This window comes from Protopterus annectens, chromosome 8.part0 (genome assembly GCF_019279795.1).
Source record: "Protopterus annectens isolate FY-2018-M chromosome 8.part0, PAN1.0, whole genome shotgun sequence".
NCBI classification, from domain to species: Eukaryota; Metazoa; Chordata; order Ceratodontiformes; family Protopteridae; genus Protopterus; species Protopterus annectens.
In genome coordinates, this window is record NC_056741.1 from 1,680,145,337 (window position 1) to 1,680,161,739 (window position 16,403).

General features: G+C 39.8%; 1 protein-coding gene across 10 annotated transcripts in view; it reads left to right on the top strand.

The window, feature by feature from the left end:
• The window catches only part of PKNOX2 (PBX/knotted 1 homeobox 2), a 3,468,198-nt gene that overhangs the window by 1,982,608 nt on the left and 1,469,187 nt on the right, over positions 1-16,403 (top strand). For all 10 annotated transcript variants that reach the window (XM_044081208.1, XM_044081207.1, XM_044081210.1 and 7 more), the window contains one exon: positions 9,695-9,866. In XM_044081208.1, the coding sequence (XP_043937143.1) occupies positions 9,695-9,866 (172 nt within the window). The remainder of the gene's footprint in view (positions 1-9,694; positions 9,867-16,403) is intronic.

The following is a 16,403-nucleotide window of genomic DNA, read 5'->3' on the forward strand; positions in this document are numbered from 1 at the left end:
TATTATGATATTTTGTTGTTCCAGATACAAAATTACTGTTTTATGCTGCCATTTGAAACGATATCTGGGAAATCTTTGTCCTGAGATATCAGGACATTTGCCATTTGTTCGGTTTGTTTGCAGGACACAACTGGCCAAGAGGGACTGTCCCTCACAGGGTGGGACAGGTGGTTACCCTAGAACATGTGCATCACATTTTCAGAGATTACAATGTTTCAGTAACTATATTTTGTCTAATATACCATCAATGTCATATTTATTACCCCATTTTGCAGACTATCTCACATTATGTGCTCTCTGCGATTGCATATACTTCACGTCACCCGTCAAACGTGGATCACATGATGTGTTTGTTCACTAATCTCCCATATCCTCTACATGACTGTTACGTACCCTTCTCTCGTACCACGTGGTATCTCCTTTCCTGTATCCACTGTAGTGTCTACAATGACTATTTACTCTACTCTGTGTTCCCCTGACCTATGTCCAGATTTAACACTATTTGGATTGGTCTTCGACCTGCTATCACAACTGTTAACAGAAATACAATGTAGTCTGGTCCCTGATCTACAATAGACACAAAGAGGCAAACCCTCCTTACCTGAGCCTCCTGTTTATGAGTGCACGTTTTCTTCTTGGGATCCAGTTTTCCGCTTTTCAGCCACAGATCAGACAGTAGACAGCCTCTTTACACACAATTCAGTCGGAGGTCTTTTCATTCAAGAAGAACCATTTAGGCAGATTCTCCTGTGCAGATGTCTAACCACCCATGCACTCTGACCTCTAGCTTACCAAGGGAATTCCGGCTAAGAAGGATCACAATGTCAAATAAGTTGTTAAAACCAGACTGTAGTTATCAGTAGGCTTTTCTAAGTGACAGTCAATAACACAGGAGGCTCGGGTTCACAACGTTTTAGTAGTGTACACAGGCAGGCAAAATAATATACAGTCCAAGTATGAGAGTTTTGTCTGACTCTATACAGTAAGCAATTTCTTTATATAGTGTTTACAATCAGCTTTTGCCCACCTTACTGACGTGGTCGGTCACAGGGCATTTCCATCACTATGGTCTGCAATAGTCTATACATACGTGGGTGCTGAGGTCGTGCTTTTAAAATATTTTCCCATGAGAATAACACAGCCTTGCAAGGCACCTGGTCAATTACAGTGTCCTTCTGTGATTGTAGCTGTTTCAAGGACCCTGGACTGTTCCGATACAGTAGTCAGTTCATTTCTTAATACGTTGCTTTGTCTCTCTGGTAAGGAGTTGTACTCTTATCTTCGATAGAGCTCACAAGGCCATCCTCCTCAGGGGAAGGGGTGATGTTATGCATGTACATACATTTATTTTTCTGTAACCCAGCAGATAATTAATGCTGAGAGACATAAGCCTGCTGTACTGGTTACTGCCAGGGTCAGAATTCCATCACACTACAGCTTAGCTTCACCAATTACATGCATGATCAGTTCTACTGCCATATTATGCGGTACAATTCAATGCATTATATAGTATTTCGAGTCTAAACTGGCACTTCATATGTGTTTCTATATATATGTTTCGAACAACATCCATCCGGCCATATGCATGTTGTTCCGTCCTTTACCTTGACCGTGTGTATTTGGCCGTCCGGCAACGCTACTCTCCACATGTGATGTCCCACCTTCCCCTTCTTTGCCTGTAGCACCCTGTTAGGACGTCCTGTTTGGTAGGCACGTGTTCCGCTATATGTGTTCGACTTCTCTGCATAGCTAATCATCGATGCGGTGGTTCAACAACCCGACTTGTCCACATGTGTACAGTTATGTGCACCATGTCGTATGCAAACCTATATGGTTTGGACGGGTACATACCACATGCGGGATGTACACATTCTGCAGACACATTCACATGCAGCCATTTCCATATCTGTACCTGAGGTGGGTTGGTGACATGTGGGGTACGTATTTGCCCGCGTGGCACTGCCTAACACAAACATCTTACCACATTTCAGGTATGCACATTGTGTGTAGGTGTATAGCTGCACATGGATGCTAGCAGGTTTGGGTGCACAGGTGTACATGGGTGGGACTTACATGCTACAATGAGGCTATTGTGTATTACATCTGAATGCATGGGTTCTGCTTCTGGATATTACACTTCAACATACGCCATCCAGTGTATGCGACAGAGACGTTGCTGGGTGTGGGATATGTTGCTATGCACATGTTTGCCTGTGTTTAAGGTATCTTGGTTCCTTCCTGTTGTTATGTCAACACAGCTACCCGGCTATGTACTCTCACTACTGCTTGTGACCATTATGGTTGGCACCTTTTCCAATGCCCATAGTGGGACATGTTTTGTGGAAACTTCGGAATTTGCAGGACAACACATACCCACGGCAAGTGGAGTTGACAGAACTTCACTTGTTTGCCATACTATACGCTTATTCTGTTAGCATTTGGGTTCCTTATTCAGTTTCTTATGCCATGTATGTGTTTCATATACAAATTATATGTTTTATGCTACTATTACATGTATATTGCGGGAATATTTTTGGCAGGGAATCTCAGGTCATTTTCCATTTTTCGATTTTTGCAGGCACACAACTGTCCAATGAGGGACTGTCCATGGCACATTGGGACAGCTGGTAACCCTGGTGACCATGCCCATGTCGCTACTGGGGTTGCCACCTTTTCCAGTTGCCAAGGTGGGATATTTCCGGGACTCACATCTGATTTTACGGGCCGACACATACACACGGTCACTATATAGCATAGAACTTCACTTGTTTGCCTAAATAAAAGCTTATTGTTGTGGCAGTTTGGTTGCTTATTCTGTTTCTTGTGACATTTAGGTATTTCAGTTACAGACATAACCAATTCATGCAACCATTACATTAAATACGGGATATCATTATGTCCTACAATCTTAGCACATTTGCCATTTTTAATGGGACACAACTGCCCATAGAGGGACTGCCCTCGCAAAGTGGGACAGGTGGTAACCTCAGTCGCCACTCCTATCTCGGTGCGGCGCGCTGACATGCTGCGGTACACCTTCTCTGAGTATAACCACTGACGGTGCATTGCGGGACAAACGTGGTCTCATGCGTATCCTTTGCTCCTTGGACGGGTACACTTAAGCCTTCGTGGGTTGTATTTGCTTCTCCGTTTAGTTGGGACGGGTACTATGTTGCATACTCTCGTCATTTCATTCTGCACGGGCCCTGGCTGCTGCCATTACTATTATGGGCGGACCGTGGCAGTCAGCACATTAGGTTGCTCACCGCATGCCGGCTTAGACACGCCTCCGGACGCATCCTACTTGGGCTCGCTCACGTACACTACGCACGTGTCTGTGGTTGCAGCGCACTCTCATTAATATGCATATGGCGCTACTACGCCGGCTATTCACTGCACCGCCGGCGCAGCCCTTACGCCGGCCTTGCGCCGAGCTTCATGAATCCCGGGGATAATGTAAACCTCCAGGATTAGATAGTCTAACTGTACACATTTATAAAATATAGCCTTCTAAAACAATTATATTATTAGGTGAAGCATTTGAATTAATCCCAAATTTTAAATTAACCCCTCCTTCATGGATGTTGCTCTAATTTCTCCTACTATTAAACAGGGAAAAGATAATCAAATCAGTCATATCATACAGACCAATTTCATTGTTAAATACAGATTGTAAACTATTCACAACAATATTATCTACCAGATCAAGAGAGATAATTGATACAAGATGTATTATGAAAAGATTATCTTTTAATAAGTTTAGGAGAGTAATAACAGTTACAACATAGAGAAAAATATCATTAAGTAGCTTAGACATTTAAAGACTGTTTGATTTAGTAGAGTTTTATTTAAAACCAAGCTTTTGGTTTTCCAGAAAACTTTGTTGAATTACTAAGACATTTATATGACGATCACAAAGGCTTTTATTAAAATCGCTTTGTTTATTTCTCAAATTTCAAGATTAAATGAACAAGATAGGGTTATTCATTATTGTGTGTGCTTTTTGCTCTAGTGATAAAACCATTTGCTGATAGAATTAGGCTAAATATAAATATAGAAGGTTTTGATACCACAGTACCAGAATGATACCACAAGAGGTTCTCCGGTTCGATTCTCGGCTGGGGTGCCTTCTCTGTGGAGTTTGCATGTTCTCCCTGTGTTCGCATGGGTTTCCTCTGGGTACTCCGGTTTCCTCCCACATTCCAAAGACATGCATCTGGAGCATTTCTCCCTGGGCCTCTGCTGAAAACAGGCTCTGTGGAACCTAGTCGGACTTTCCCAGTCAACAAATGTTAAATAAATAAATACAAGGACAAAATGATTGACTTCAAAAATTGACTAAGCTTCTGGTGTCATTCTAAGGGGATCCAGTATCTGTCTGCCTGGGATGACATGATCAACAAACCACAATGCTTTGCTCGAGATGACCTGCACCTGCTGCCCTGGGATTCCGGATAACTGGCTAAGGTTCTTCCCACCCCTATAGTGTCTTTTTTAGGCAAGGTCCAAATGACAAATTCACCACCGTAACAGGTACAAGCAAGCAAAATCTGAGGGTAATGCTACTTAATGCTAGAAGTCTTAACCTCAAAATGCACTCACTTGAGGCACTCCTTAAAATGAAGAACATCGACATCTGTGCAGTGACAGAGGCCTGGTTCAAGGCTCCAGAGAGCACCCCTGCATTACCAGGCTGTAATTCATACCACACCTTTCGGCCACCTAACCTGGACCGAAATACTAAAGGAGGAGGCGTGTCCATATTCATTAAGGATATCCACACCTCCAGGCTAGTTTGCTCAGCATAATGCATCTGAGATTATCCAAGTGCAACTAACTCTGGGCAAGACCGCAATCCAAATTGTAGCTTGCTACAGATCCCCCATCATGCCCCAGGATTCCCACTCTTCATTTCTTGATACACTGGAAAATGTTAGGGTATGACCTAACACCCTAATAATGGGTGATTTCAACTACCCCACCATTAACTGGGAAAACAACTCATGTACCAACCCTTGTGCTCAATGTTTTCTGGAATTCATAAATTCCAATGCCTTGAATCAACTTATCCACACCCCCATCAGGGGCAGCAATATTCTAGAACTGGTCATTGCCAACATGGGCAACCAGTGTTCCACACCAGAGATCATTTCCTTGTTGGTCAGATCCGACCACAAGCTAATCACCCTAGACATCCACATCCGGCCCCCACCCCCCATTAGGGAAACCACTGTAAAATGTTCTCGAAAGCCAACTTCACGCTTCTTAAAACAGAAGTGGCAAACTTCACGACACCCATGCTGACAGACAATAGAGGTACGACTGCTGAATCCTATACAGATGCACTTTATAAGCACTTACACGAGTGCATGGATCATGCAATCCCTAACAGAACCAAGATGCTATCCTCCAAAAAAAGGAAGCCAATCTCATGGTCCCCTGCCATAAACAAATTCTACAACAAAAGAAAGAAACTGTTGCAAAAAAGATTAAAATCCCATGATTGGAGGAACTCCATGGTCAGCCTCAGTAAGAAGCTGAGATCCCTCATAAAATCCTCCAAAGCTAGTTATGAAAACAAAATCGCCACTGATTCTGAAGGCAACCACAAAGCATTCTATAGCTATGTCAAGAATCTCAATAACAACACTCAGATCTGCTCTGAGTTACAGCACAATGGCACTAAATATACAGAACCAACTGATATTGCCAGCATTCTGGCAGATAGGTTCAGTGATAACGTTTACCCCTCTCTCACCCCCTAAAGGGCCCATCTCTATACCGGAAGAATGCAAAGTTCCTGTAATCATGGCTGCACAGGTTAAAAACACACTCTCCAAAGCCAAGAACACAGCATCCATGGGACCTGACAACATCCCAGGCTGCGTTCTACATGAACTACAGCACGAACTGGCACCCCACCTAAGTGCCATGTTCAGTCATAGCCTCACCTCAGGCTTTGTGCCCACTGAATGGCGCATTGCAACAATTATCCCACTCGACAAAGGGGGAGCCACCATGGACCCCGGGAACTACTGCCCCATTAGCCTGAAAAGCCTGGTCTGCAAAGCTATGGAACGTATCAGTGTGGAACTTATAAACAATGACATTGGTAATCTCCAAACTCTGGACCCTACCCAGTTTGGTTTTATAAAAGGCAGATCATGTCTCCTAAACCTGATAGACTTCTTTGAAGCGGTCACCAAAGCCATAGATGAGGGTAAGGTGGTCCACACAGCCTATCTAGATCTCCCCAAGGCTTTCAACACCATCCCCCACTCTGGAATTATAGATATACTCACTAAACTAGGTATAAATCCCTATGTCACAAGATGAGTTGCCAACTGGCTCACTGACAGAACCCACACTGTGAAAGTAGAAGACTCTAAATCTAAATCCAACTTCAGACCAGTGATAAGTGGAGTACCACAGGGTTCAGTCCTAGGTCCTCTCCTGTTTGGTATCTACTTCTCTGAAGTACAGGCGAACACAGAAGGTCTTTAGCTAACAAAGTTTGCAGATGATTGCAAACTAGGAGCCATAATCAAAACTCCTAACGATGTGGACATCCTACAAAAGGGCCTCACTGAGACAGATGCCTGGTGTCAAAGCCATGGCCTCAAGCTCAATGTCAAAAAGTGTATTGTCATCCCTTTTGGTAAAAACTTTACCACCTATGCGGTAGTTCATGGGTACAGTCTACTTAAAACCGAAAGTGTGATAAGAGACCTTGGGACACAGGTGGACAGTAGTCTCTCCTTTGATAATCACATCACCACAGTAGTCAGGAAATCCTCACACCTCATCACAAAAGGTTTCTCATCCAGGAAAAAAGAGGTCATTGCTCCCCTCTATTCATCACTCATTAGACCCATTATAGAGTACAACGCTCCTTTTGGTATGTACCTCACAAGACATCTACAACAGCTGGAAAGGTCACAGAAATACCTCACAAAGAGGATTACCAGCCTCAAACAGATGCCCTGTGCAGACCTTTTCAAACAACTCCATCCTTACTCTGTCGCATGTCGCCTACTCAGAGGTGATCTCTGCCTAACATACAAAGCTATGTCAAACCCAAAGCTGTTGGACATGCTCCACTTAAAGAAATCCCAATCCTTTTGAGCTAGACGCTCTAGGGACCTAAGCCTTGTTACCACAATAAACAGAACATGCTGGAGGGATAGATTCCTGTCCCAGAGACTTCCCATACTCTGGAACAAACTACCTATCTATATCAAACAAAGGTCCTCATTAGCACTCTTTAAGAAAAATCTTGATGATTGGATGGGAGATAGGAAATTCACTCCGGGGATCACTTCTGTGGCTCTGCTTGACAGGGGCACAGGAAAATAATTTTCTTAGGTGGCAAAACGCCAGGGTACCATTTGGTTAGGCTTATATAGGCCCTAGGGCCAATAGCCTAGTACCTTCCTATGAACCTATGATACAATATAAAATTTTGATCTATGATACAGTTGCTTGCAGATGATATTCTGTTATCATTAGGAGACATTAATGATTCAATTGATGAACATAATCAAGAGGTTAAACAGTTTGATTGCTTCCACAATTAAATTTAACCATAACAAAACTGAGATCATTGTAATAAACCAATGAGTAAATCCTATTCTTAAGAATAAAATATAACTTTGAATGGGAGAAAAAAGAAATTAAATATTTATGAATAATTAGTACATTCAGATGTTAATCAAATTATTTATGAAATAATATCCTTAATACAAAAATAGATTTTTTACTCTTGAAGAAAGACTGACACGCATTTCAGTTCCCCTTTTATAAAAATGGAAATTTATAAGACTTCTTAGTGCTTTTACACCAGGGTTTTTTAGAAAGTCAAAGTTTTTTTTAATACAGTCACACTTAAAGTTAAGAATGCAGCATTGTGGTATGATTGCTTAGATACAGGTATAATGTTGTCATTTGATCAAATATTAAGAAAATAGAATCTGAATGAGTCATACAGGTTAATAATTCTCTCTATACAAGAACAAATAAAAGGTAATTTATATTATTTAAAACTAAATAATTTAAAAATAAAATTACAATGTTTTATGAATATTTAATATTTGTTATTTGAGGTGAAATTACATCTTAAAGGGGACTTTCTAAAATTTACAAAATTATAATTAATAGTAATAATAATTTAGATGAGAATTTTTTGAACTTTGTTGAAACGGCAAGAATAAATGATTTGTTAAAAAAGTGTTCTACTAAAATTGATTGAACTGACTTCTTCAAATCTTTATTCAACAATTTTTAAATGGATGTATACAGACAGAAGTTTTATTACATCTTTTAAGTTATCAAAATATAGTAAATCAAATAATTCAGATCTTATCCTGTAAATATGCTGGATATATTTGTTGCAGTTTACATATGACAGGAATGTTCTGTACATTTGCTTTCTGTAAATGCTTAGTAGACAGTTTACTTATATGTATTCATGATATAGTTTTGTTTCATGTTTAAAGTAATGCAGAGACTGTTAACAGTTTATATTTAAACAGTTGGCACATTTATCAGAATATATCTGCATATTTTTGTTGTGGCTTGTAAAATTGCCCTAATTTTAATGGTTGTGGCTCCCAAAGAGGGCACATCTATGTATTGTGTCTCCATCCCTAGAGGTGTGAATTTACATGTAAGCAAATTTTAAGTGCTATGATTTTGGAGCCCCTGATATGATTTTTGTTGGTCCCCTGCTATAATTTTGAAAACTAAGAGGGTAAGAGGTGTGAGCACATCTATAATGTATTCTATCTATGAATTAACAATCCTGGCTTGGAAGAAGGTATTCTTTTTCTTTTGTAGTTTTTATCAACTTGTATAAGTAAACAATTGTTAATTCTCACATATTGTACTTGATAACATTATTCCAAAGGATGGTCATGGAACATTGGCTTTTCAAGTGTTTGCTGGTCAAGAGTAAGTCACCTCTTAGCAAATGGTATAAGAATTAATTAAGATCTAGTTTTGCTGATATTTGGTTAATATAGCCTTGATCAGGTATATGAGTCTGTCAACAGGCTTAGTAAAGGTAGTTTGTATGCTGGTGTCATCATGCATGAACCACTGCCACCTATGTAGAAGTATTGATAAGCACTTGGCTTGGCCACATTAGGTGCATAATTTGATAGTATGGCCATTTTTGGGACCTGTCATATAATGCTGTCTTTCATGCACTGCCAACAAGTTGCTAATGTTTGTGTCTTTAGGATTAATACATGAAATATGCCCTCCTATCTTGAAAGCCCTGACTGTGATGTAGCTGCAGTGCCTAGCATGGGTCCACCCAGAGACATCTGTTCTTCTATCTTTTGCATGAAATGAACTAATCCTTTAGAATCCATTGATTTCCCTAATTCATGCAACTCTGAGGCCTCTTCCATGAGATTCCTGAAGAATCTGTTTAAATCCTTGTATGGGTGATACTATTATATTTGTGTGTTCTTGTCTATGGAACTGTCTTAAGTCTGCCATTTTTAGTAATACTTACAGTGCTTGTTTTTTTTTTATTGTAATAAATGTGTAACTGATGTTTACTGATGACATAATTTTAAACATTGACATCTCTGGCATTTGCCTTTGCTGGGGTGTTAACAGAATTCATTGCTTCGGCACTGTAGAACGTTCTTTTACAAGAGAAACTTCCTTTTATTTTTTTAACTAGACACCCTCTCTTCCCACTGCTGACTTTGCTGTTTGAAAAGTGTGAACAAGCAACACAGGGCTCTGAATGTATCACTTCTGCCAGTTTTGATGTCGATATTGAGAACTTTGTGCACCAGCAGGAACAAGAGCACAAGCCTTTCTTCAGTGACGATCCAGAGCTTGATAATCTGGTAAGCCAATTGTACATCACAATTCTATGCCAAAATGTATCTCCTTCTCTGTCTGCTTTAAAACAACATTTTTTTAACCAAATTATGAAATAGCATTGTTCTTTTGTTTTCTGGAACTCTACACTACATTGCACTTCTGAACACTTTTCATAGCCTGTCATGGCTCCACAGTCGCATACATTATGGTGAGTCCCTTTTACTGGTTTAGTTTAACATTTTCGGCCTTGATTTCCATAGTAGTCCTTCTGAGTATGTTCATAGAAAATTCATATCTTCGGGATTATAACCCACTGATCCTCAGGAAGCTTAATTAGTTTAACCCTATATTAATATGTTCTACTTTATAGATATATGTTTACAGTGCATTTAATCAAACATTTAATTAGTCGACTGATGAAGTAAAGTTGTACACTTGGTTGATTGACTTCAGTATAAGAAAAGGTCTTGCGTACTTTGGCTGATTGCCCTTTAATTGTATTTGTGCACCCATAGAGTTAGTGTATAAAAGTAAGGGGGTGTGGGGGTCAAAGCGACCCAGGTTGATGCCAGCTATATTTTTAATAGTTTCTGCCTCAAACAGTTTGTGTTTAATGCAAGTTTTTGTTTAGTAAACCAAATGCTAATTTCAACAAGGAAAATGCTGGTGTGCTCATTGCTGTAAAAATGAAATGAAATGTAGCAATGATGGAGATGCATACCGAATATAATAAATTGTTGTAATAGTGGAAATGCACATTATTTGATTTGCCTGCCGTGAAAAGCTTACCAAGAAAGGGTACATTATCCCTCAGATACACACTTGTGTGTCTGTGTGTGTATGTATATGTGTGTGTATATATATATATATATATATATATGTGTGTGTGTGTATATATAAAATGTATGATATATAACAAATATACACACAGACAAAATAAAGATTATGTTGAATAAGGTCAATGCCAAATGGCTTCTGATTGTAAGAGAGGCTTGTTCCTCTTGAAAGTAATTTTTTTGTGATATTGATGTTTGTTTCACATTACATTCCCCACCCTGGTGTTCACTCTCTGAAGAGCACATTGTTAGCATATTTTGTTATTCATAATACATTTCTCATTTCTTTGTATGAGCAGAGTAGTCCAAAAAGAGATGTCTCAGTACAGTCAGAGCCCTGTGGGTAATCCCTATTGGGATAGACAGGCAACCCTTACCCCAACTTGCTGTATCCTTGTTCTTAACCAGTGTTTTAACATTACACATGGAATGATATTTAATGCTTTTAATTTGTCGTTGATCCCCTTATATGTAATACTGCCAAAATCCTGAACAGTGTCAAGATAAAGTTCTTCATCAGGTAGTGCTATAACCTTGTCAAAGAATTCCAAAAGACTGAAAAGGTAAGATCTCCTACTGTTCCATAAGTCCTATATCAATTACATGAGTTCCATTATGACTGACTCTATGATTTGGTGTAACATCCTTCTTAGGCAGATGGTCCCCCTCACTTTTGTAAGTCGGACCTAGAGCCTGCAACTCTCACCGTGTTCACCGTGTGAGTTCTATCTGTGAGCCAATTGGCAACCCATGTCGTGACATAGGGGTTTATGTTCAGGCTGGTGAGCTTGTCTATAATACCAGAATAGGGAATGGTGTCGAAAGCCTTTGTGAGGTCTAGGTAGGCTGTGTGGACCTCCTTTCCCTCATCTAAAGCCTTGGTAACTGTCTGAAAGAAGTCCACCAGGTCTAGGAGTCATAATCTGCCCTTAACAAAGCCAAACTGGATAGGGTCCAATGTTTGGAGTTTCCCAATGTCTCTGTTAATGAGTTCCATGATGATGTGCTCCATAGCCTTGCAGACCAGGCTAGTCAGGCTTATAGGGCGATAGTTCCCGGGGTCCACTGTGGCTCCACCTTTGTGGAGCAGGATAACTGTTGCTGTGTGCCACTGTATGAGTACGTAGCCTGTAGAAAGGCTGAGTTTGAACAGTGTGTTTAGGTGAGGGGTTAGTTCATTCTGGAGCTCATGCAAGACACTGTTAGAAGTTGAGAGGTATAACTCTAGGCATAAGTTTCCTCTAACAGTCCTTTCCCCTGCCAGGTCCATTAGTCATCCCTTGGATGTCTGGGTTGTACTCAAACACCTGCCACAGTGTTCTGAAATAGCACTAAGACACCATAATTTTAAGGAGTATTACACATTTGTAACTCTAAATTCATATGAATACAAAACTTCTTCACAGCTGCTAAGATAGCGCAGTCAAAGCTGTGGCTACTAAGCAGAAACACTACATGTCAGTTTTTGTTAAACTGTGGGTTGTCTGTGAGTAGTCTCTATGTAGGCAAACATGTCTTCCCAGGATAGGAAGAAGTTGAGCATCTAATGAAAACTGATCCAGACACAAGGAAGGCATGGAAACTAATCCAGACACAAGGAGTTTGGGAAACTGAGTAGCTAATGCAAATTGATCCATACACAAGGAGAGCATGGAAACTGAGCAGCCAATGAAAGCTGATCCAGACACAAGGAGGTTGGGAAACTGAGCAGCCAATGAAAACTAATCCAGATACAAGGAAGGCATGGAAACTGAGCGTGTAATGCAAATGCAACCAGACACAAAGAGGGCATGGAAACTGATCATGTAATAAAAACTGGTACAGAGACAAAGAGGACATGGAAACTGATCATGTAATAAAAACTGATCCAGACACAAGGAGGGCATGGAAACTGAGCAGCTAATGAAAACTATTCTGGGCACAAGGAGGGTAGAAAACTGAGCAGCTAATGCAAATTGATCCAGACACAAGGTGGGTATGGAAAATGAGCATGTAATTAAAACTCATCCAGACACAAGGAAGGCATGGAAACTGAGCGTGTAATAAAAACTGGTACAGAGACAAGGAGGGCATGGAAACTGTGCAGCTAATGAAATTAATCCAGAGACAAGGAGGGTATGGAAATTGAACAGCCAATGAAAGCTGATCCAGACACAAGGAGAACATGGAAACTAAGAAGCTAATGAAAAGTATTCCAGACACAAGAAGGACATGGAACCTGCAGCTAATGAAAACTCATCCTGACACAAGGAGGGCATGGAACCTGAGCAGGTAATGAAAACTCATCTAGAGACAAACAGGGCATGGAAACTGAGCATGTAATAAAAACTGGTACAGACACAAGAAGGGCATGGAAACTGAGCAGCTAATGAAAACTAATCTGGACACAAGGAGAGTGGGAAACTGAGGAGCTAATGCAACTTGATCCAGACACAAGGAGGGTATGGAAACTGAACAGCCATTGAAAACTAATCCAGACACAAGCAGGGCATGGAAACTGAGCGTGTAATGCAAAAGCAACTAGATACAAAGAGGGGATGGAAACTGAGCATGTAATAAAAACTGGTACAGACACAAGGAGGACATGGAAACTGAGCAGCTAATAAAAATGGATCCAGACATAAGGAGGGCATGGAAACTGAGCAGCTAATGAAGACTAATTCAGACACAAGGAGGTTGGGAAACTGAGCATGTAATGAAAACTCATCCAGACACAAGGACGGCATGGAAACTGAGTGTGTAATACAAACACAACCAAACACAAAGAGGGTATGTAAACTGAGCATGTAGTAAAAACTGGTACAGAGACAAGGAGGACATGGAAACTGAGTATGTAATAAAAACTGATCCAGACATAAGGAGGGCATGGAAACTGAGCACCTAATGAAAACTAATCTAGAGACAAGGATGGTATGGAAACTGAGCAGCTACTGAAAATTGATCCAGAAACAAGGAAGGTATGGAAACTCAACAGCCAATGAAAGCTGATCCAGACACAAGGAGAACATGGAAACTGAGAAGCTAATGAAAACTGATCCTGGCACAAGAAGGGCATGGAAACTGAGCAGCTAATGAAAACTTATGCAGACACAAGCTGGGCATGGAAACTGAGTAGCTAATGGCGACTGATCCAGACAACACAAGGAGGGCACGGAAACTAACCAACTAATGAAAACTCATCTAGAGACAAGGAGGGCATGGAAACTGAACAGCTAATGAAAACTAATCCAGACACAAAAAAGCTATGGAAACTGAGCACCTAGTGAAAATTGATCCAGAGACAAGTAAGGCATGGAAACTGAACATGTAATAAAAACTGATCCAGACATAAGGAGGTTTGTTTGTTCTGATTTCCTGCCATGGAGTGTATTATATAACTTAATTGTTTGCAGTTAAAAGCATTCTCTAGAGTCTCCTTGATCCTTTATCTGTTTAAACATTTATTCTACCTAAATTGTCCATATTCAGGCTTGTGTTTTGGGTCTAGTTGTTTATTGGTAGAGGCTGTGTGTGTCTGAGTACATGTTCCAGGCCATCTTAGTTTAGCCAAAGCCAGTAAAGCATTTCAGTGAGAGTGAAGTGTTTATGGTTATTTGGCTGATTGGGGTTACCTGGACTATGGCTTGGAGTAAGCAGCGCATTGGTTCTTTTGAGCTTTTTTTTTACATTTTTTTTTCTGGTTTCAACTTTGTTACTTAAGAAGTTAACTTGTGAGTGTTTCTGTCATTTCACACTGAGCTAATCGGAGGAAGGGCACTGAGCAAACTGATCTGTGATATATAACATTAAGTATCCTGATTTTTGCTTATTTTTACCAGTTATTTATAGCACTTTTATTATCTGCTGCATACTTTTCTAGCTAGTTTCACTGTGTATGAGGTATTAACTAGAAATTTTCTACAATTGTTAAGCATCTGTTTGGGTTTGTTTGTGAGAAGCTAATGAAACCTGACCCAGTGACAAGGAAGGCATGAAAACTCATCCAGACATAAGGGGGGCATGGAAACCAAACATCTAATGAAAAATCATCCAGACACAAAGAGGGCTTGGAAACCAAACTTCTAATGATAACTCATCCAGACACAAAGAAGGAATGGAAACTAAGCATCTAATGAAAACTTGTCCAGACACCAGGAAGGCATGCAGACTGTATAAAAGGCTCCCTGACAAATTGAAATGGATAATCAATAGCTGTTCAGCAGCAATGCTAAGTTACCATAAACATGTCTGAACCATACCTATGTATTCTGTTGCCTTTACATGCAGTTCCCCAATATTGCACCCACTCAACTCCAGGTTGATGACTAAAAAAATGAAAACTGTAGCAAAACATATGGTATGGTTAAATACCACACATGAAGCACTGAAGCACTTCGGCACTAACCAAGATGCAGTATTGGCATTTAAAATGAATGTGGATAGTGTACTACAACACTATCGGCAACTGCCCATTGGGACCTCTCACTCCTTGCATCTAGCATGAATGCACTTAACACTCAACTGTAGTTGCACCTTTGCTGAATAAAGCTGTTATAGTCTGTTGGCACTGCAGGTAAAATGTTTATTTTAGTCACTATATTTTAAAACAGAATGGAGCTGGGGATACTTCCCTCCATCCACTCTTTTTATTTTAGATATTGGCTTTGTAATATAAAACCATATTTCTGGGCTTTGAGGAACTTTCTTCTGTTGATATTACTTCACGAAACAGCAGAGCAGCACATTACCTTGTATCTGTAATTGGACTGAATGGAGCAGAGACACGTGAGGTAATTATGTACTGCCGTAAACAGTCATTTTCTCTTGTGTACAGTACTTTCCATCTCATTATTTCTGCAGTGCAACAACCAGGCAATGATAGTGTTCATTAGATCCACAGTGCATCTAAAATCTTGCCACCTGCCTTTGTCATGCAAACAGTAAGGAACAAAGCACTTTGCAAGAGGTAAGCGACCAACATTATAAATAAAACAAACATCTACACTGACTGTTCACTAGTCATATCTGTGAATGTTATATCTTAGCAGCTTTACAAAAAATACTTTATTTTGCTAAATGCAAGATAATTAAAAGTTGAGTAATGTTTCATATAAAACAATATCAAGAGTATCCTGTCATGAAAAGTAAATCTATGCAACAAAAGATAAAAAAAAAAAATAACCATGGCCGGACTCAATAAAGCCTACACTAAGTGTACATGATATGTATTCAGTAAAATTCTTATCACATTTTGTGCTATCTAGTCACTCAGAAATTGCATTAAGTGTACATGTAGTGTACACTTTATGGTAATATTTTTGAATCCCTGTTAATATTTAAAGTTGCAAGAATATCACTAGGAAAACTGAAATTAGGAGGAAGAAGGTGTGTGTTATGTCTGTGTTGTCTGTTCACTCATAAAAGTGTACAGTCAGTGTACACATAATGTATTCTTTATTGAATGTGGCCCACAGTGTTAAATGTTTCATGCAGCAGCTGTAGGTAGAGAAGGATTGTGCCATCTTTACATACAAATGATTTAATACTTACAAATATTTCAGGCATGGACAATTCTAGCCTGCTAATATACCAAAATAGTCATTCGGATAAAAAAAAACTGTCCAAGTTGTTCTGAAAATATCAACCCTAGTACTTGCTTTAATATAATTTCATAGTCTATTCCATGCATAAGCTACTGTCTCAGAGAGCCAATTAGTAAATCTCTCAGTCGTATATAATTCCTTT